Consider the following 23,389-nt stretch of genomic DNA (forward strand, 5'->3'; position numbering starts at 1 on the left):
GTTCATTTGGTCTTACGATAGTCGTATGATTCTGCTGTCGAATAAAGTGTTACCGGTTAATATCTTATGGTGTAAATATCCCATAATACAGTAAGGACAGCTGCGGCTTATAGTCCAGTGCAGTTTATCTATGAACAAATGGCGTTTTCAAATCAAATTTGGTGGGTTGCGGCTTATAGTCAGGTGCGTCTTATAGTGCGAAAATTATAGTAATTTTTGGGTGTTGATTTATTACGCCCAAAGTGTGAAATGTTTTTTTTTTTTTTTCTATGAAGGGGAGGGTGGTATTCTTCATATTTATATTCTTGGTTACCAAGAACTGACTGTAAATTTCGTAATGTTTCCCCACTTGTCTTATATATTTCAATCTTTTGTGTCCTGGTAAAGATTCAGATGAAGGATTTCCGTTTCTCATATAAGTTCAAGATGGCTTGTAAAGAAGACGTGCTTCGTTTGTGTCCAAACATCAAAAAGAAGTACGTATAATAATATTTGCACTTTCAAGTGTTGTGTACGGCATTTTCTTGGTGTCACATTTCAAAGAATTATACAATATTTCTGTCTCTGTTTAAATGACATAGAATTCACCTATGTGCTTAAAAAATAGAATTGCTTAATCTGATTGCAAATGAATAATGATCCTGTCTAACATCTAGGGTGGATGTGGTCATCTGCCTCAGCACCACTGTGAGGAACGACACGCTCCAAGAGGGCAGAGAGCAACGGGTTTCCCTGAAATGTCGTAAACAGCTGCGGGTGGAAGAACTGGAAATGGTTGATATTTTTATGATGGCCTATCAAAAATGAATTTGTGCTTGTTGAACCAAATCCACATTAAAGCTAAGTCTTGCAACTCCTCTTCTAGTCAGAAGATATAAGGTTGGAACCAGAGCTGTATGATCCTTGTAAGTCCGACATCAGTCGTCTGTGTCCTAACGTGGCCTTTGGCAATGCTCAGGTAAGAATAAGGTGGAACATAATGTCTTTAAGCCTTTCAATGACTCACTCTTCACCTTCCACGACAGATGATTGAGTGTCTGAAGGAACAGAAGAAGCAACTCAGTCAGCGCTGCCACCAGCGAATCTTCAGACTGCAAGAGGCCGAGATGACAGACCCAGAACTTGATTACCAACTTATGAGAGTCTGTAAGCAGATGATCAAGGTAAGGAAAAGCAAAAGCGTTAGAACTAACGAGTCGGATGTTTTAATGTACAGTGTATCACAATCTCTGCAGATTAGGCGGCACGGTGGCTTAGTGGTTAGCACATCTGCCTCACAGTTCTGAGATCAAGGGTTCAATCCCGGGCTTCGGCCTTCCTGTGTGGAGTTTGCATGTTCTCCCCGTGCCTGCGTCGGTTTCCTCCCACATCCCAAAAACATGCATGGTAGGCTGATTGAATACTCTAAATTGTCCGTAGGTATGAATGTGTGCGTAAATGGTTGTATGTCTCCTTGTGCCCTGCGATTGGCTGGCAACCAGTTCAGGGTGTCCCCTGCCTACTGCCCGTAGTTGGCTGGGATAGGCTCCAGCACCTCCGCGACCCTCGTGAGGAAAAGCGGCATGGAAAATGAATGAATGAATATAAGCTGCACACAGACTACTTTTAATTGTGTCAAAAGGTCATTTTGTCAGTGTTGTCCCATGAAAAGATATATTTAAATATCTGCAGAAATGCAAGGGGTGTACTCACTTTTGTGATACACTGTATAATCAACAATGTGGAGAAAAAGATTGATGAAAGTAGAAAGATTAATTCAATTTAGTAAAATTAAAAAATACAGACTGTAAGAAGAAAAGAAAAAATTGAATTTTCACTTTCAAGTCTACATACATGACCTGTAGGCTTCACCGATATATCATTCTAACATTGTCATGGCGATGTGCGGATGTGCAATACCTGCAACGCAATGACGTGCAATATTTTAATTTGTTTTTTGAACACGCAAACTTGTTTTTCTGCTTCATGCTCATAAAGCGCCACAGCCTCTCACCCTCCCTCCTGTTAAGCAGTGTGGCTAAACTGTTTTTCTTGGTCACTAATGCAGCTGACGTTTGGTACTTAAGGTTAACGATGATTGACAGGTTTGTAACTTTGAACTGGCCAGAGAAGACTAGGTAGCTCTACTATCAAAGGAACAAATGTATTAATAATTAAAACTTGTTACACACTTGCTGTAGTCCAGTCGAAGTTTGCTATGGCAACTTATTCATAATGTGAGTGAGAGGCTGTTCTCAGCAGCGTGAGTGTCAACGCGTGAGTGAATTTGAGTGGACTCACTCAATGAAGCATTCTATGTTATGCTTGTGTAGATATAATTCATATAATGCAGATGGCATGGTGTGATAGTGGTTTGCACGTCTACCTCAGTTCTGGGATAGTGGGTTCAATCTCGGCTCCGGCCTTCCTGTGTAGAGTTCTTGTGCCTGCGTGGGTTTTCTCCGGGTTCCTGCCACATCCTGAAAAACTGATTAAACACTCCAAAGTGTGTGCGTAAATGGTTGTGTGTCTATATGCCCTGCGACTGGTGGGCAACCAGTTCAGGATCTGTCCCGCTTTCTGCCTGGCGTTAGCACCCCCGCGATCCTCGTGAGGATAAGCAGTTCAAAAGACGAATGAATTATATGAATGTTATGTAGAGTGATTAAAAGTATGGCGTTAAAGGTGTACCTACATTTTATGCTGGTGCACCTTAAGAAAAAAGTAAGTGTGGAGCTGGCAATACATATCAGAATGTTAATTTTTTTTCCAATATAGTTCAGGCCTCATGACCTCTTTTAATTGCACTGCTAATGCCACATTTTCACATAGAACTCACTAATATGTTCTCAGACATCTGTCTCAATTTGGGTACTGCATATGCAATATTTGAACTGATACATTCTTGCATTTTTGCATGGTTACATCAACATCTATGCAGAAACTGTCATTTGCAGTAGCATATCAAGTCAACCATCTGCCTCCTTGTCTTGAGTACTGTAAGTTGTAATACATGCACTGTTATATTACTACTACCTCACCACTTGCTGCTAGTCATTTATTCACTTTATTCTATATAATTCGTGTTTTATATTAGTTTTATTGTACTTTTGTTTTATTTGGTGCATGTAATGGTTCAGCTTTGAATCTTGTACAGTACTCTACATTGGCAATAAAAAAAATCCATTCTATTCTAATATCAAAAACTCACTTCTGCAGAGGTTCTGCACCGAAGCCGACGCTCGGAACGTTCTCCAGTGTCTGAAACAGAACAAGAACAGTGAGCTTATGGATCCCAAGTGTAAACAGATGATCACCAAGCGACAAATTACGCAAAACACAGGTACTCAACATTACTGGTCAAATGAGCTATGCAACAACATTTGGAAGAATCTGACTGAAATATGAATGTACACCCTTCTCCAGACTACAGGCTGAACCCAGTATTAAGGAAAGCTTGCCGAGCTGACATTCCCAAATTCTGCCAGTCCATCATTAACAAGGCGAGCGAGGACAACGAGCTGGAGGGTCAAGTGATCGCCTGCCTCAAACTTAAATACGGCGACCAGGTCAGTCCAATAGTAAGACATTTATAGTCATCCTTACTATTGGCAAAGTTAGACTCTCTTACGTCGCCCATTGTGTGTGGCTTCGTTTCAGAGATTGTCTACTGATTGCGAAGACCAGATCCGAGTTATTCTCCAGGAGTCTGCTCTTGACTACAGATTGGACCCGCAGCTGCAGATGCACTGCTCAGACGAGGTGCACACATCTACTAATCATTCACAAAGACCGGTGCTATTTCTTTTTGAGGTTCACTTTATGGCATTGCATTTCCTCCTCCAGATCTCCCGACTCTGTGCGGAGGAAGCGGCCGCTCAAGAGCAGACGGGTCAGGTGGAAGAGTGTCTGAAAGTCAACTTGCTCAAAATCAAACAGGAAGCCTGCAAAAAGGTACATTTGAAGACCAAAGCACTTCCCTTTTGAAAATATATTCACATTGATAAATGCTGCTCTATACAGAGAACCAGGAGTTGCAAAATGAAATACCGTCATTTTCAAACCTTGTGTCTTATCATCCAGTGTGGCTTATATATACAGTGCTGCTCAAAAGTTTGTGAACCCCACAGCAATGGTCAGATTTTTTGTAAAAAAAACTAAAATAACCTTATTAAATGTTAACTTATACCCAAATCCACAATACTGACATTCCAAATAATGGACTGAAACAAAAGAAATAGTTATATTGTCATTCTTTATTTAACAAAAGTGGTTGATTTAAGAAAAACTCAGATATCATGTGTGCAAAAGTATGTGAACCCCTTCAGTTAATAGGATATTGCGCCTCCTTTTGCAGAGATTACCTCAACCAAACGGTTTCTGTAGTGACTAATCAGCCTCTCACATCTACTTTGGGGGATTTTTGCCCATTCTTCCTTGCAGAACGCAGTCAGTTGAGAGAGGTTTGATGGGCGTCTGGCATGAACTGCTCGCTTCAGGTCCCGCCACAGCATTTCAATGGGATTTAGGTCAGGACTTTGACTGGGCCAGTCCAGAACACGAATCTTCTTCTTTTTCAGCCATTCCTTGGTTGTATTGCTGGAATGCTTTGGATCATTATCATGTTGCATGATCCACCTTCTGCCAAGCTTTAACTTCAAAACAGATGGCATCAGGTTATGTTCTAGGATTTGACAATATTCCTCAGAATTCATGATTCCCTGGACTATGTGGAGTTGTCCAGGTCCTGAGGATGAAAAGCAAGCCCAGATCTTGACATTCCCACCTCCATGCTTCACTGTTGGGAGAAGGTTCTTTTGGTGGTATGCAGTGTTGACTTTTCGCCAGACATGGCGGTTTTGGTTGTGACCAAACAGTTCAATTTTGCACCTACATCAGTTGATGAAAACTCTTTTTAATTTAGTCTCGACAACACAACTGTTAAAAAAACAAAAAAAAACTACTGAATTGATTGATTAGGAAATCAGGTTGAAATAATAGAAAATTCCAAAATGTTGAGGGGGTTCACAAACTTTTGAGCAGCACTGTAGATTTTTACTGGCCGATGAACTTTCATGTCTATAGTAGGGTTGTTATTAGTATGGAAAAGTAATAAAGTATCAATACAGAAACGTAGTATCCAGTAGGGTTGGGCATCGACCATTGAGCATCTAAGGGACCCGGTTCTAACACTCCAGTTCTCCCGGAACCGTTAGAATTTTTAAATTTCATGTTTCGATGCCAAGATCGCCGAGCGGGAAAAAAATGCTGCCGAAAACCACGAAGAAGCCACAAGAAACTAGATCTGAAACGAATTCTCGAGCAACTCGAGTAACTCGAATTTAAAAACTGATCGGAGTAATTTTATTCACCTCGAGGAATCGTTTAATTTTGCCAGCTCTAAGCATCACGTTTTGCCCGGACTACTTTTAATGCTGGACAACGCGCTGATGTCACATGCGTAGAGGAAGAAGCAATAAAAAAAAACTTTCTGCAGCCGACAGCCGCTACAAACTACGCCGTGGTTGCTAAAAACTAGCCCGCATGATGCGGTGGTAGCAGGTAGCATCTGATGCGTCTCATAGATATCACATGTATGTTGAACTAGATGCGAAATGACATAGTCAGCAGTGTTAGTAAACAGCCGCCATCTTAAAGCAGTACACTTCTCAGCGCTAACGTTAGCCCTGCGGAGGGCTAGGTTTCTATTAAGACCACTGTCGATGCGTGGCTAACGTGTCTTACATACAGACTTTATTTAATCTGTGAAACATAGCGCTGTAGAGTGATGAGGGTGTAAAATGAAAATATAATAAAGCTAAAGCTGTCAATTTTAGCTCAGTAGTCATTGCTGGATAAAACACCAAGTAGCACTGACCCCTAATGTGCTCCAATACAGCAGGTATCATACTGTAACGTTGACAAAGAGTCGCCCGCTTAGTTAGGTTCAATTATTTCTTTTTGGGGAACTTGTGGAACGACAACAACAACAGGAAGGCACGTCTCTTGCTCTCCCGCACCTCCCTCACCCCCGCACGTCACGCGGTGCATTCAGGAACGCATGCAAATATCCCCGCCATATTATAACCTGATATGTTACTATACATTTATTTTGAACACTGCAAAAACTCAAAATCCTATCAGGACTTACAGTTTAGACTAACTTAAAAATGGCTTGACACAAATGGAAATTCAATTGAAACACGTGGGAAAAACACCTAACTTTTAAGTGATGTGTGTTATCAAGCGTAATGGCATTTTTAGGTAAGAAATATATATATATATATATATTTTTTTTTTTTTTTAAGATCTAAACGTTTTTGGAGTGAAAGCAGTGAATTGGTCTTTTTTTTTATTCTAGTCACATCTGAGAGGCAGTTGTTGGCTGATTTCAACAAAATAAAGACGTTGATTGACTCAAAATGGTTCAATATTAGATAAAATGTTTTTTTTCTCATGTATATTTATAATTGCTCTTTACCTAAAAAATGTTTTATCCGATTAATCAGTAGGATTTTCAGTCGATTACTCGATTATTAAAATATTCGATATCTGCAGCCCTACAAGAAACGCGTGTTTGTGCATTGCAACTTGATTACATGCATGGACACAGTGCGTCGGTGCTCAAATGTTTGGCTTAACTTTACCAAAAAAAAAAAAAAAAAGACCAGTCGGCTCAGTGCAACATTTGCAACACAATTGCCGTATTTTTCGGGCTATAAGTCGCAGTTTTTTTTTCATAGTTTGGCTGGGGGTGCGACTTATACTTTGGAGCGATTTATGTGTGAAATTAATTACACATTTATTATATCATTTCACATGTTAAACTTGTTAGCATGTTCTTTATGCTATAGTTATCTGAATAACTCTTAATAGCTATGTTACGTTAACATACCGGCCACGTTCGCAAATAAAAAAACAAAATGTCACTTATATGCCACTTATTCTCCGGTGAGACTTATATGTTTTTTTGTACATTTTTGAGCTGGTGTGACTTATACTAAGGTGCGACTTATAGTCCGAAAAATACGGTATGTCATGCAAAGGTGGCTGCACGACCCAATTTTGCATGACCGGCTTCATGGAATATAGCCTAAGTGCCAAGTACAAAGCTAGCTGAGTGCGACGTAGTTGACACGCTGGCCGTCAGAACCAATTACCGTAATTTCCCAAATATAAGGCGCATCCGTGTATAACGCGCACCCCAAATTTACTTGTAAAATCTAGGGGAAATTATTGTACCCGTGTATAACGCGCACCCTAATTTTAGCATCACTAATTGGAGGTAAATAGAAGAATACAAGAAAACAGAGCTCGTGTACAGATACAGAAATGTCATTTTACTGACTGGTGAAACACAGCGCAAGCATAGCACATTGGTAGTTCAAAACATTACCGTAAACTGACAATATGTACAGTAATAATATGATCTGATAACTTCTTCAACTTACCAGAATCCAGGAGAAAACAAAACAGATTGGCTTTTCTTTTAAAGGCTGCTGTATAACTTGTTCGTTTCATCATGATGAATAAATGTTATCTTCATGGATCTTTACGGTAAAATGAAAGTGAGAATGTAAGACGGAAATCCGAGAGAGCTTATCGCTGTAGACACGACAGTAACAATAGGAACTATTGTTATTTGGGTTTGAGTTTCCCGAGGGACAGATATAGTTGACGGACACAGGAAGTCTGTGTTGTGTTACGTTTGTTATGGTCCGAGTTGCGGAGCTGCAATAAACGTTGACTCAAATGAGTTCAAGAAACTAAATTCTGTGCTTTACGAAGAGTGAAAAAAGCAGAATTTAACACAGACGAAATCATTCGACCGATATGAGTGAAGTGTTACTGAAACAAAATGGTGACGTCACGTACCGTAATGGTCTGCTACGGATCGCCGCATCCGTTTCTTCAACACAACATGGCCGTGTCAATTAAAAAAAAAAAAAAAAAATCGTTTTATATATATTTCTGTCTCCATCCCTGTACACGTGTATAATGCGCACCATGATTTTACAAGTTGATTTGGGGGGGGAAAGTGCACGTTATATTCGGAAAATTACGGTAAGTAAAACAATACATTATGTCTGTTGTCCCAGCGACCCGACCCCGGATTAAGCAGCAGTTTGGGTGGGGTTGGTTGGATGGATGGATGGATGGATGGATGGATGGATGGATGGATGGATGGATGGATGGATGGATGGATGGATGGATGGATGGATGGATGGATGGATGGATGGATGGAGTACGAGAATAAATCGTATTATTACTGTACGTCGGGCTATGGTTGATATCACATGTAAATAGAACTAGATGTGAAATGACAGACTCAGCGGGGTTAGAACATATAGAGAACTAGATGTGAAATGACAGACTCGCTGGCGTTAGTAAACAGCCGCCCTCTTAAAGCGGTAGACGCCTTCGTTAAAATCAACAGTATTAAAAGGATTTTTGTTTTGGAACCTGTTATGTTGCTTATTTAGAAAGAAGCAGCTATATGAAGCATTCGATTACTTTTTTAATGAACTCGTAGCAGTGAAAACATAGCATCACATCACAAAGCATCCTAGATCGCAAAAAACATTTTACTGGGGTACGTGTCCGAGTATTGATCTGCAGTGCCGCAAGATAAATATCAGCGGTTAAAAAAAAATTTTTTTTTAAATCTTGAAGTTTTAAGTCTACATAGCATAATCTACAGAATGTGCCCATTTAATATGGTCATATTACTCTTTTTCCACTCCATATACGCAATCTGCATAAGGCTCCTTAATATGGTAATTTATGCGCGTAACCTTGGCTGTGATAGGCATATGATTGATAATTCCGCAAAGCACCTTCAGGAGAGATGCTGCGCTCATGTGTGCCGGGAGATCTGATTTCCCAAATTGGAAAATCGTTCTAAAGTGTTGTAAAGTCGTAATGTGGGTTAAAAACATGGATGATACAAAGAAGAGTCGCCTATTTTAATGCTCCAATGATACATCACAAGTTGAGTGACTTGTTAGCGCTTTTTATAGACACCATGTAAAATAGTGATTTTTTTTTTCGATTACTCCTACAACACGTGAATGAATGCAGCATCAATATTACAGTGCAAATTACGTCTTCCCACCTGCTTTACATGTTAATGCCAGATAAACTGTCCACCCTTTTTGTTCATTTTCACCTTTGTGTTGATGTTTGTTTGGTCACCTATGCCCATTAATTGCTAATTTAACTGGTTCAACTTTACTCTTTACGTATCAGGCGGTTAACTGCAGTAAACTACTATGGTCGCAAACTGAAGTAGCAGATTAGCTGCCATCTTTTAGCAAACTGGCTATGAATACAATGACAATTAAATGCAATTTGAGTGAGAGGCTCTCACTCAAGAGCTTTGTCTAATATTGTGTTAATATAATATGTGGTATTTAAACTGTATCAATAATAAACACCATTTCTTGCTATTTGTTTATATGACCAAAATGAATAGAATCAATCTGTATGAATGAATTGCCTGTCTTTGGGATATAACTTTCAACAATTTTGTATGTGTGCTCATTATAATTTCCAGCCGTTTTACAAGCATTTTATTTGTTAATGCAGGCCCTGTAATCTGTAACAAGCAGAGGTGGGCAGAGTAGCCAAAAATTTTACTCAAGTAAGAGTTGCGTTACTTCAGAATATTATTACCGTAATTTTCGCACTATAAGGCGCACCTGACTATAAGCCGCCACCCACCAAATTTGGCACGAAAACGGCATTCGTTCACAGCTAAGCCACACTGGACTATAAGCTGCAGCTATCCTCACTGTATTAAGGGATATTTACACCAAAAGATATTAACAGGTAACGCTATTTGACAGCGGCATCATACGACTGTCATAAGACCAAATGAACCACCATGCAGCTTTGAACCAATTGGCTGCAAAGCTTCATTGCTTCAAGAAGCTTCATTTGACCGTCACTGGTTCCCATGGGGGAGACGGTCAACCTCTGCTGCCACCTGCTGTCAACACTGTTGTCGTCCAACATGCCTCCTAACATACATTGGAGCGCTACAGATGTAAATAACGATCAAAACTAATTTTCTGTGCTAAATATTTCTTCAGTTACTGTTCCAGTTGTTACATTAATTGCAAGTTATGGTATTTGCTAACACTGTCAAATACAGTATATACCATAAGACTGTCATTAGACAATCATAATTATGACATGTCACTGTCATGAGCATTAATGAATGCTTAGAACAGATGTCATTTTGTGTTATCTGGCAAATTATCTCACTTTTGAATGGATGTAAAAGATCCAAGCTGGACATAAATGGAGTTAGTGACATAATTTGCCAGATGACACTGAATGACATCTGTCATAAGCATTCAGTCATGCCCATGATAGTGTCATGTCATAATTATGACAGTCTTATGACCCCGCTGTTACCTATTAACCCAAATAAATCCGCAAATAAGACGCACTGGAGCCACAAGTATCAATATGAAGGAAAAAAGTAGCGGCTTATAGTCCGAAAATTAGGGTACTCAAGTAAAGGTAAAAGTAGTCATTCAAAAAATGTACTCAAGTACAAGTAGATAAGTATCCAGTGAAAAGAATACTGAGGTAATGTATAACATTGTGACTAACTGCTTATTATTAGTTTTTTTTAACAATGGTATTTTTTTCTCTCAGCACAAACTTAACGATATTATACAATAACCCATAACAGAAATCCAAAAAAAAAAAAATTTGAATTCCGGCGAGAGAAAAAAGTAAGACAGGTATGAAGCATTTTTCTTCCAAAGTGCAAAGTGCCCTCTAGTGGAGAAAACAGTTCCTGGTCTGAATAGTGATTAGTTCTTTCATAGCTACTATTATGAAATTAAAAGGATCATATCTACGATTTTCTGTGGTTGATCGATGCCAAATAAAAACCGGGAGAGAGGTTTAAATCCGTGCTTTCGATTCATGTTGAGGGCAGTGCTCTATGTCAAATACTTAATTTTTTACGGTGCTTTAAAGACGCCACGTGATTGAACAGGCTGGCGTGATCATAGAACGGTAAGCTTGCGTCAAATTGGTGTTATGTAGGCATGTGATTATTGTTGCAACGTCTCATTGGTAAAATTGATAGAGCTCCTCTTGAAATTGCTGGCAATTTTTTTTTTTTTTTTTTAAATCTAATAGGTACAATAAAGAGGAAAACTCTTTAACTACATAAATATGTCGTCAGTTCTGCCCTTCCAATTTGAACCCGAGCAGTGAATCACAGCAGTTTGATTATCACACAAAAACGTTGATAGTTTGCCTCTACTGAGACGTCTAATGACGGCTTACCTTATTTTTGTCTCGTAAAAGCGCTCTCCACTTTGATGATCATCCTGCCTGTGTTCTCATTTTATCAGATGTTGCTGCTGAAGCTTGCTTTCCAGTGAATAAGCGACACTTAAAACAAATTAATAAATGTTTTAAACTTACAGTGGGGCAAATAAGTATTTAGCCAACCACTAATTGTGCAAGTTCTCCTACTTGAAAATATTAGAGAGGCCTGTAATTGTCAACATGGGTAAACCTCAACCATGAGAGACAGAATGTGGGGGAAAAAACAGAAAATGACATTGTTTGATTTTTAAAGAATTTATTTGCAAATCATGGTGGAAAATAAGTATTTCGTCTATAGCAAAAGTCAATCTCAATACTTTGTTTTCTACCCTTTGTTGGCAATAACGGAGGCCAAACGTTTTCTATAACTCTTCACAAGCTTTTCACACACTGTTGCTGGTATTTTGGCCTATTCCTCCATGCAGATCTCCTCTAGAGCAGTGATGTTTTGGGGCTGTCATTGGGCAACACGGACTTTCAACTCCCTCCTCACCCTGTGGCGTCAAAATGATAACAAGAACGGGGAGCAAAAATCCCAGAACCACATGGGAGGACCTAGTGAAAGACCTACAGAGAGCTGGGACCACAGTAACAAAGGCTACTATCAGTAACACAATGCGCCGCCAGGGACTCAAATCCTCCACTGCCAGACGTGTCCCCCTGCTGAAGAAAGTACACTGTAGTCCAGGCCCATCTGCGGTTCGCTAGAGAGCATTTGGATGATCCAGAAGAGGACTGGGAGAATATGTTATGGTCACATGAAACCAAAATACAACTTTTTGGTAGAAACACAGGTTCTCTTTTTTGGAGGAAAAAGAATACTGAATTGCACCATACCCACTGTGAAGCATGGGGGTGGAAACATCATGCTTTGGGGCTGTTTTTCTGCAAAGGGACCAGGACGACTGATCTGTGTAAAGCATGGGTGTCCAAACCTGTCCTAAAGGGCCGCTGTGGGTCCTGGTTTTTGTTCCTATCAATCGAGCACAGACAGTTTAACCAATGAAGTTTGTGCTGAAACAAGCAGCACCTGACTGCAGTCAACTAATTACACTTGTGAGACACCAGATTGGTGAAAAGATGTCTTCTTGTTTAGTAGGAATGAAATCCAGCACCCACTGCGGCCCAATGTGGAATAGTTTAGACACCACTGGTGTAAAGGAAAGAATGAATGGGGCCATGTATCGACTATCGAGAGATTTTGAGTGAAAATCTCCTTCCATCAGCAAAGGCAATAAAGATGAGACGTGGCTCAGCAAGACAATGATCCCAAACACACAGCCAGGGCAACAAAGGAGTGGCTTCGTAAGAAGCATTTCAAGGTCCTGGAGTGGCCTAGCCAGTCTCCAGGTCTCAATCCCATAGAAAATCTGCGGAGGGAGTTGAAAGTCCGTGTTGCCCAACGACAGCCCCAAAACATCACTGCTCTAGAGGAGATCTGCATGGAGGAATGGGCCAAAATACCAGCAACAGTGTGTGAAAAGCTTGTGAAGTGTTACAGAAAACGTTTGGCCTCCGTTATTGCCAACAAAGGGTACATAACAAAGTATTGAGATGAACTTTTGGTATTGACCAAATACTTATTTTCCACATGATTTGAAAATAAATTCTTTAAAAATCAAACAATGTGATTTTCAGTTGTTTTTTTTCCACATTCTGTCTCTCATGCTTGAGGTTTAACCATGTTGACAATTTCAGGCCTCTCTAATATTTTCAAGTGGGAGAACTTGCACAATTAGTGTTTGACTAAATACTTATTTGCCCCACTGTAATTTGATTGCTGGCTATTCCTTTATCATTTTCTGCCCAACAGACTATAATGACGCCTTATTTCGCACATTGAGATCTTAAGAGGACTGTCGTGTACTTTATTTGTACTTAAAGCACGTGAGACACATTGTGAGCGAACGTGATTCTTTTATTCCACTCCGCACTGACGCTTCATTAAGGGAGCGTTCAAGACCACACTTATGGCAATAATCAAGAAACACCACAATGACCATGTTATTTTTTTCTTCATCGTTAGTGTGTGTATTGTTTATCGATCAATTAGCTGCAATCAGTAACTCAAGTCCTCGGATGAAAGCAAAAAAGGGTCCGCGGAAGCGGTGCTTGATCACAAAGCAGACAACAAATGCAGAGGGGTTGCTTACAAGGGTTTATTGAACACACACAAAAAACACACGATCGCGAAAAGGGACACAATAGGAAAAAAACAGAGGGAAAACCGCGTTGAGAAGCCGTAAAAGCAAGGCGAAAAAATAAATAAATAAACAAAAATACCTGCACATGATAGAAAACCAAAAACCAGGGCGGCAGGCAAACGAAAAAACCCAGGCAAAGTCGCTTATTCACCGGGAAGCAAGCTGAGACAACTGTGAGCAACTGCAGGATGATCATCGATGTGGAGTGCGCTTTTACGTGACAAAAATAAGGTAAGCCGTCATTAGACGTCTCAGTAGAGGCAAACTATCAACGTTTTTGTGTGGTAATCAAACTGCTGTGTTTCACTGTATACCCTAATCGTATGTAAAGCACACAACAGCTCTGGATGCTAACTATCTCCATCATAATATTGGAATAAGTTGGATCACACAATAGTTTTACCGTGAAGATCTGCAAACATTTTTTGACATCACTCTCCTGCTCCGTCACTAGAGCAGGAGAGTGTTCGCTGTCACTAGCGAACTTGACACATGTAAGCTACTGGTCTCATCCCGTCTTTCCTGTTCATTTTGCTTTTACTGCTCATTTTGTGTTAAAATCGACAGGGCTGTCCTTTTCATTAATATTCTGCTCGGCTTCAAATTGGAAGGACGGAACTGACGACATGTTTATGTAGTCAAAGAGGGACACTGTGGAAGTCCGGCAGCGTGCCAATGTGACGTCACCACCCTGCGACGTCAACAACAATGGCAACCTAATAGTTAAAATAATTTTACAAATGTTATTAAAACGAAAACATTAAGAGGGATTTTGACATCAAATTAGTATAACTTGTTCTAACCTTTATCGTTTAATAACTACATGTCTTTCTATCGATGGATCCCTTTAATTTTGCCACTTCTGGTGCTCCATACTTCTCTCCGCTCTTGCATGCACGCTCAGTTACGGTTTTGTTTCCAGCGTTTCCATCAAAAGAATGAATGAGATAGCAGATCTTTGTGCTTTGGATTGTTTTCCCCAATTTGTTGTGCTTGTGTGCAGGAGGTTCTGAACATGCTAAAGGAGAGTAAAGCAGACATCTTTGTGGACCCGGTCCTCCACACAGCCTGCGCCTTGGACCTCAAACATCACTGTGCTGCCATCACGCCGGGCAGGGGAAGACGTGGGTGACTTCAAATATTCCATACTATACACCAGCAGGACTTGCTGTAATGTTCTTCGTTTTGCCACACAGAAATGTCATGTCTGATGGAGGCCTTGCAGGACAAGAGAGTTCGCCTGCAGCCAGAGTGTAAGAAAAGACTTCAAGACCGCATCGATATGTGGAGCTACGCTGCCAAGGTGACCACTAGATGGAGCCATTTCCACCCAAGTTTTATTTAACATTATGTGCTCCTTTGCCATGTAGGTGGCACCGGCAGAGGGTTTATCAGACCTAGCCGTGCAGGTGATGACGTCACCCTCTAAAAACTACATCCTGCTGATGATCGCGCTGAGCCTGTGCGTCCTCTTTCTGATGGGGCTGCTTTGCGGTCGAATCACCAAGCGCGTGACCAGGGAGCTAAAAGACCGGTAGAAGCGCCTCCACCTGCTTGGGCCCCTTTGTCCTCGTCCTCTTCCTCCTCAGTCTGCCAACATGCCCAGTGCCAACGCCCAGCGCATCTCTTTTTGAGCTTCGCTGTAATATCGCCCATCACGGATTGTCTCACCAAATCAAAGCATCTCCCCTTTGAGTAAATGTACGCCTCTTCCTGAGGATTGGAGTTGGACATGAGATGACTCGGTATCAAACACAAAAAAAAGAGCGCTGCTAGTGGCGTGACTGAGGACTGCTGAGGCTAGGACATCCTTCTTCTTGTTTTTGGTCATGTTTAAAGAAGACTGGAGCATGCAGAGCCTCAAGTGATCTTTTTCCTTGATTTTTGAAGAGACGGCAAACAGCAGCTTGAAATGCGAAGTAAACTTTCAGACGTTTTGCTGTTGCTTTGAAACAAATGGAATGAATTCTGCAGTCCCGTCCTCTTTTCTCGTGTACAGGATCTGCCATGGCTCGCCACATTCAACGAGATCCAACAGTCCATGATCATTTTCATTTCTATGCCTTTTTTTTTTGTACGGTTGATCATTTCTGATGAGATTTTCATTTGTCTAGTCAAACCATGCAGTACGAAGTCTAAGTTTTGATAGGGGTCGCAATATTTAATACCTGATCACTAAGGGTGTAACGGTACATGTATTTGTATTGAACCGTTTCAGTACATGGTGCTCGGTTCGTAACGAAGGCGTACCGAACGAGTTTCTGACAAAAGGTAACCCTTACTGTTCGAGGCCGTGAGTCGATCAGGTTAGTTTCTTTGTGTAGATTATATTTACTCCGTCTTCTCGACTATAATGTGGACCATCACGGTTGGACAGTATAACCCAGAAACACCAACGGCGCGTCAACGTGGCCGCCGCGAGAACGCAGTGAAACGCAGGCGTTAAAGTCAATCAGCCAGTGCACACCAGTCGCAGTGCGGCCGCGTGTTAGACGCGTCCCAGAAGCGGCTCAACACAACGCACGCAAAAAGAACGGCAGAGTTTATTATTTGACGCGAGACGCGACCCTCCTGCGTCAATACTACTACCGGTAGCTAAGATCGGGCAGGCCGGAAGTCACTTGTGTAAAAATACGGTAGATCCGGTCGATTTTCAAACTAATATGCAATCGTAACCCACTTTTTGAGTCCATCAGATCTGTTGAGTGGTAGATCGGGGCACAGTTGACTTGTCTTTGTTTATTTACTGCTGTCTTCTCTGCTATAATAATAACCAACACGGCCCCGTGTTCAATACAAAACCCTCCTACCACAGCAAAACAAGTAGGAACTAATATTCACATAGGAACTAAACTTATACAACATAAAATATATATACAGTGCCTTGCAAAAGTATTCGGCCCCCTTGAATCTTGCAACCTTTCGCCACATTTCAGGCTTCAAACATAAAGATATGAAATTTAATTTTTTTGTCAAGAATCAACAACAAGTGGGACACAATCGTGAAGTGGAACAACATTTATTGGATAATTTAAACTTTTTTAACAAATAAAAAACTGAAAAGTGGGGCGTGCAATATTATTCGGCCCCCTTGCGTTAATACTTTGTAGCGCCACCTTTTGCTCCAATTACAGCTGCAAGTCGCTTGGGGTATGTTTCTATCAGTTTTGCACATCGAGAGACTGACATTCTTGCCCATTCTTCCTTGCAAAACAGCTCGAGCTCAGTGAGGTTAGATGGAGAGTGTTTGTGAACAGCAGTCTTCAGCTCTTTCCACAGATTCTCGATTGGATTCAGGTCTGGACTTTGACTTGGCCATTCTAACACCTGGATACGTTTATTTTTGAACCATTCCATTGTAGATATGGCTTTATGTTTTGGATCATTGTCCTGTTGGAAGATAAATCTCCGTCCCAGTCTCAGGTCTTGTGCAGATACCAACAGGTTTTCTTCCAGAATGTTCCTGTATTTGGCTGCATCCATCTTCCCGTCAATTTTAACCATCTTCCCTGTCCCTGCTGAAGAAAAGCAGGCCCAAACCATGATGCTGCCACCACCATGTTTGACAGTGGGGATGGTGTGTTCAGGGTGATGAGCTGTGTTGCTTTTACGCCAAACATATCGTTTTGCATTGTGGCCAAAAAGTTCAATTTTGGTTTCATCTGACCAGAGCACCTTCTTCCACATGTTTGGTGTGTCTCCCAGGTGGCTTGTGGCAAACTTTAAACGAGACTTTTTATGGATATCTTTGAGAAATGGCTTTCTTCTTGCCACTCTTCCATAAAGGCCAGATTTGTGCAGTGTACGACTGATTGTTGTCCTATGGACAGACTCTCCCACCTCAGCTGTAGATCTCTGCAGTTCATCCAGAGTGATCATGGGCCTCTTGGCTGCATCTCTGATCAGTTTTCTCCTTGTTTGAGAGGAAAGTTTGGAAGGACGACCGGGTCTTGGTAGATTTGCAGTGGTCTGATGCTCCTTCCAGTTCAATATGATGGCTTGCACAGTGCTCCTTGAGATGTTTAAAGCTTGGGAAATCTTTTTGTATCCAAATCCGGCTTTAAACTTCTCCACAACAGTATCTCGGACCTGCCTGGTGTGTTCCTTGGTTTTCATAATGCTCTCTGCACTTTAAACAGAACCCTGAGACTATCACAGAGCAGGTGCATTTATACGGAGACTTGATTACACACATTTGGATTCTATTTATCATCTTCGGTCATTTAGGACAACATTGGATCATTCAGAGATCCTCACTGAACTTCTGGAGTGAGTTTGCTGCACTGAAAGTAAAGGGGCCGAATAATATTGCACGCCCCACTTTTCAGTTTTTTATTTGTTAAAAAAGTTTAAATTATCCAATAAATGTTGTTCCACTTCACGATTGTGTCCCACTTGTTGTTGATTCTTGACAAAAAAATTAAATTTCATATCTTTATGTTTGAAGCCTGAAATGTGGCGAAAGGTTGCAAGATTCAAGGGGGCCGAATACTTTTGCAAGGCACTGTACAATATAAATGAATACTACATCACATTTGTAAAATATAAACACATAATAACATAAATAATAGCCCATTTAAATAAAATAAATTGAAATGAGCTAAAAGACCTGGAATTAAATAATAAGAATAATACACACATCCTGCTTACACAAATAAATTTATTAATTTCTGTGTGGCGCTTTAACTTGAGAAAATCCACCATTCAGCAAAACTGTTCATAAGAAGAAGAAAAAATATTCACTGAGGCATTTCATTTGTAAAATACATGTTAAAATCTTTTTGGGATTGGGATTGCTTTTCTCTTTAGCACAGGACTTCTTTTTTCTTCTTTCTTTCAGAAAGAAAGCTGACCAATACGCGGGGGTCTGAAAGGCAAATTGTTGTTGGATTATCTTTAAATACCCGCTACTTTTTGAGCAGAATTCTAGCTTTATAAAGGCTAATGTTCCTATTGTTGAAAGCACAAAGGTGTGTAATAAACAACTAGCACATTTATATTTTGCATTTTGTTTTCTTACTGTACCGAAAATGAATCGAACCGTGACCTCTAAACCGAGGTACGTACCGAACCGAGATTTTTGTGTACCGTTACACCCCTACTGATCACCAGAGTGCAAGCCAAAATCATCAGGACTTGTTAGTTTCCTGCGTTTTAGTCACTCAACAGCAACAGCAGGCATCCCGCTCTGAACTTTTGTGGAGATTTGTTATTGTACTGCAGATTGATCACGCAATTGTTTAATTTATGGAGATGTCTTCTTTCTTATGTCAATAGCAAGTCAAAACTCCAAATGTATGTATAACATTTACTCCATGATGAGGAAAATCAATGGTTGCCATTGTCATCATGTCTAATATTGAATAGTGACTTACGTGGCACAAGTGTTTTGCATTATTTGCCCATGTACAGTTGAAAACCCATTAAAGAACTTTTTCTTTATCAGCAAGCTGCTTCCTTCTGACAAGCCATTTGATTGAGCATCCCTTTCCATCTGCAGCGGAAGAGCCATGTACTACACTAAAAACACAGACCTCCTTAAAACTAGTTAAATTCCTTTGTTTTTAGTGTTCTTAAATTAGTGCAATTATATGCCAGTGCCAGTTGATTTAGATTTTTTTAAATAAAAATCGCAAGCTGAAAATAAGCTTGATTTATTTTAAGCAATAAATTAGTACATTTAATCTTAAGAACAACCATCATTTTCGCACTATAAGGCGCACCTGACTATAATTCGCCACCCACCAAGTTTGACACGGAAACGTTTATTCATAGATAAGCCGAACTGGACTATAAGCCGCAGCTGTCCCCTCTGTATTATGGGATATTTGCACCAAAAGATATTAACCAGTAACACTTTATTTGACAGCGGCATCACACGACTGTCATAAGACCAAATGAACCACCATGATGCTTTTAACCAACTGGCTGCAAAACTTCATTGCTTCAAGAAACTTCATTTGGCCATCACTGCTCCCTTCGGGGAGACTGTGAACCTGTGCTGCCACCAACATTATCGTTGTACAACATGCCTCCAGTTGTTTCATTAATTGTTAGTTATGTATTTGGTGACACAATTTTAAAGCGGCATCAGACTAAATGAACCACCATGATGCTTTGAATCAACTGGCTGCAAAACGTCATTGCTTCAAGAAACTTCATTTGGCCATCACTGCTCCTTTTGGGGAGACAGTCAACGTCTGCTGCCACCTGCTATCAGCACTATTGTTCAACATGCCTCTTAGCATGCATTGCGGCGCTACAGATGTAATTAATCAAAATTCATGTTCTGTGCTAATTATTTCTTCAGTTACTGTTCGTTTCATTAATTGCTAGTTAAGGTATTTGGTAACACTGACACTGGGGCCATAGAAATGTAATTAGACAATCATAATTATGACATGACACTGTCATAAGCATTAATGAATGCTTACAACAGATGTCATTTAGTGTTATATGGCAAATTAGCTCACTTTTGAATGGATGTAAAAGATCTGAGCTGGACATAAACAGTTAGTGACACAATTTGCCGGATGACACCCAACTCACTTCATTCCCAGCCATTTTCACCGGAGCAAGGCCCTTCGCTCCCAGCCGTTTTACTGGATTTTAACAGATATTGCAAGGCCCACAGAAAATTCTGTACTATCGCTATATAAACATGGAACCCACCAAAAGAAAGATTAGACTCTCTTCTTTCAGCAGGAAAAAGTTATATTTTTCCAGTCATTAGAAATCAGCATTAGAAAATAGCTTAGTTTGAGCAAATTTCCAATTTCTCATGAAAAAAGAGAAATTGAGCTTTTTGTCAAAGCATACATTTCAAACTTTGACTTTAACACAGCTATTTCTTGCTTTTGTGACATCCCAAACATCTGAATAATGTTTTCTTTCTACAAAATAACATAAACAACAAGAAAAATAGCGCTTTTGTTAGCAAGGTAACGATTCATTTACACTAGGGCTGTCAAAATTATCGCGTTAATGGGCAGTAATTAATTTTCAAAATTAATTACGTTAAAATATTTGACGCATTTAACGCACATGACCCGCTCAAACAGATTAAAATGACAGCAGTGTCATTTCCACTCGTTACTTGTGCTTTTTGGTGTTTTTTCGCCCTCTGCTGGCGCTTGGGTGCGACTGATTTTATGGGTTTCAGCACCATGAGCATTGTGTAATTATTGACATCAACAATGGCGAGATCCTAGTTTATTTTTTGATTGAAAATTTTACAAACTTTATTAAAACGAAAACATTAAGAGGGGTTTTGATATGAAATTTCTATAACTTGTACTAACATTTATCTTTTAAGAACTACAAGTCTTTCTATCCATGTATTGCTTTAATAGAATGTTAATGCCATCTTGATTTATTGTTATGATAAACAAATACAGTACTTTTGTAAAGTATGTTGAATTTATATATCCGTCTAGTGTCTTATCTTTCCATTCCAACAATAATTTACAGAAAAATATGGCATATTTTAGAGATGGTTTGAATTGATTGATTACAATTAATTTTTAAGCTGTGATTAACTCAATTAAAAAATTTTAATCGTTTGACAGCCCTAATTTACACATAACTAATCTATTGAACTGAGAGATGACGCTGTTGTGGCCGCAACAGCCAGGGTAAACTTTTCCCTCATCGCAGATTGATAGGATGAGCTATGTCATCCTAGATCGATTGGTTCACCCTGGGAAGCACATTCTTGTTTAACATGTCTCGTCTGGGTCTGCGGGGAATATATGTTTTTGTTTGATGTGTGAGGTGCAGTGCAAAGTAGTGAGATTAAAGACGTGTGCTACACGGTTTTCATCCACAACGGCCTGATCATTCTAATATTTATAAGTAACAAATACACAATAATCGCCGCCCGTCTCATCAAGATGGATTTTTTTGGGTCTTTCTTTTGTGGTGACCACTGCCTCATGGCAGAGTTCGCCTGGTGAACTTGTGTGGGGCATGTTGTGTTTCTTGGGGAGGGGTGGGGGGCTGGGGGGTGGTTTGGCCTTACTAGAGGGTAGCGGGGGACGTGAGCGACCGAGCACGGTGGCGCGGGCTCTGTTCGGCGAGCAGCACGGACTCAATGGCATCGTCCGCTGCACTGGTGGTCCCGGTCGTCCTGCCCGGACTTCCCACACCTGGCGTCCTGGTCGTCCATTCGGTCATCTTCCGCCGGGCCGAGTGGCCCGGCCGTTTGTTCCGTCGAATCGGGTTGCGGGTCTTACAAAATGTGCTACTCCCCTCCAGTGGCCAGTTTTATTGCTTTAAAATGAATCTTCAGCTTTGTGCTTTGGGGCTAAGTTGCATCAGAACCTAGAGATGTCTCTTGAGGAAAAAAAATGTAAAAGATGTATAAATACATCTTTGGGATACTGAAATGATTAAAAATAGAAGGTATTTATATATTTTTTGGGAGCAAATGACATGTCATAAGAATTCAGTAATGCCAATGATAGTGTCAAGTGACAATTATGATTGTCTTCTAACGCCGCTGTCAAAAAAAGGTACCTATTAAATCAACAAATAAGCCGCACTCGACTATAAGCAGCTAGATTCAAAATGGAGGAAAAAAAGTAGCGGCTTATAGTCCGAAAATTACGGTAGTTGAATTTTTCTTATCCCAGACAAAAATTATAGGTTGTTTTAATTACCTGTCATGTTACAATTATGATTGACTTATAATGCCGCTGTCAAATAAAGTGTTTCCCATTAACTCAAATAAATCAACAAATAAACCGCACTGGACTTTAAGCAGCAGGATTCAAAGTGTAGGAATAAAGTAGCGGTTAATAGTCCGAAAATTAAGGTAGTTGAATTTTTCTTTTATCCAAGACAATAATTATAGGTTGTTTTAATTACCTGACATGTTCGGTGAACACTTCTGCCTTCATCAGAGAGTCACTCGTGTTGGTGTGACGCATCTTTATCAGCTAATGGATGAAGGCGTAACTCACCAGTCCGATTGACAGGCGAGTCACGCCCTATGCTGATCATTCACTCTTCCAGGATGCTGGTCGAGATAGTGGAGCATGTGTAAACCCCCTCGTCCTGGTCCTCGGGCCCCTGCAGATCTCAGTGGCCTCCATGATCCGCAAGCGGGTTAGTTTAGGGTTAGGTTCGGCGCACCTAGTCGCATCACTAATTGTCTGAGATAAAAGAAAAATTCAACTAGACAAAATGAACTTAATACAACTATTTCAACAGTACACTATTACAACATTTCAAAGCTTTAATTCATTAATACTGTTCAAAACATTATTTGAAAGCCAATTTATCTTAAGGTGAAAAATTACAAACTTTTAGATGTATGGGTTTAAGTCAGAAAACTCATATTTACATAAGTAGAATAATCTGACGCATTTATCTATTAACCATAGTCTTTAACACTAAAAACAAAATTGAGAAATTTGACTAGATTCAAGAAAAATAATCTGATTAAGATGTTTGCAGTGTATTGGGACAGGGTTCCTACAGGTTTCCTCAAGTTAAATTTAGGACCGAATAAAAACCATTAAAAAAAAAAAAAAAAAACTTTCACAGCTGAAGGAATCTGACCTAGCCAGACCGCCGGAATTGCACCAGCTGAACCGCCGGACCCGCGGTGGCACAGACAGATCCAATGAGCCGGACCGGCGGGATCCCGGCAATCCGGCCAGAAGGCCAAACTCTACACATTCACCTTAGTCTTACCCTTTGTACTGACTCCATTATGAAAGGTTTAAAGAAGGATCACCGAAAACAAGTTGACAAGTTATTCAGGTCGACAGCGATCAAAACGGCAAGGTGAATCCGAACCACTCAAGCGGGGAGGCAAGGTCACCCTATCACGCGTCAACAAA

General features: G+C 40.3%; 1 protein-coding gene across 1 annotated transcript in view; it reads left to right on the forward strand.

Moving 5' to 3' along the window:
• Positions 1 to 16,084, forward strand: part of LOC130922983 (Golgi apparatus protein 1-like) — a 52,576-nt gene extending 36,492 nt beyond the window's left edge. Inside the window, exons 16-26 of the mRNA XM_057848320.1 lie at positions 388 to 476; positions 657 to 774; positions 866 to 958; positions 1,026 to 1,163; positions 3,199 to 3,322; positions 3,406 to 3,548; positions 3,640 to 3,741; positions 3,826 to 3,933; positions 14,545 to 14,665; positions 14,738 to 14,844; positions 14,912 to 16,084. Coding sequence (XP_057704303.1) covers positions 388 to 476; positions 657 to 774; positions 866 to 958; positions 1,026 to 1,163; positions 3,199 to 3,322; positions 3,406 to 3,548; positions 3,640 to 3,741; positions 3,826 to 3,933; positions 14,545 to 14,665; positions 14,738 to 14,844; positions 14,912 to 15,079 — 1,311 coding nt within the window. The 3' untranslated portion in view covers positions 15,080 to 16,084. The remainder of the gene's footprint in view (positions 1 to 387; positions 477 to 656; positions 775 to 865; positions 959 to 1,025; positions 1,164 to 3,198; positions 3,323 to 3,405; positions 3,549 to 3,639; positions 3,742 to 3,825; positions 3,934 to 14,544; positions 14,666 to 14,737; positions 14,845 to 14,911) is intronic.
• Positions 16,085 to 23,389: the final 7,305 nt, after the last annotated feature.

The sequence above is a fragment of the Corythoichthys intestinalis genome, chromosome 1 (genome assembly GCF_030265065.1).
Source record: "Corythoichthys intestinalis isolate RoL2023-P3 chromosome 1, ASM3026506v1, whole genome shotgun sequence".
In the NCBI taxonomy this organism is placed as follows: Eukaryota; Metazoa; Chordata; class Actinopteri; order Syngnathiformes; family Syngnathidae; genus Corythoichthys; species Corythoichthys intestinalis.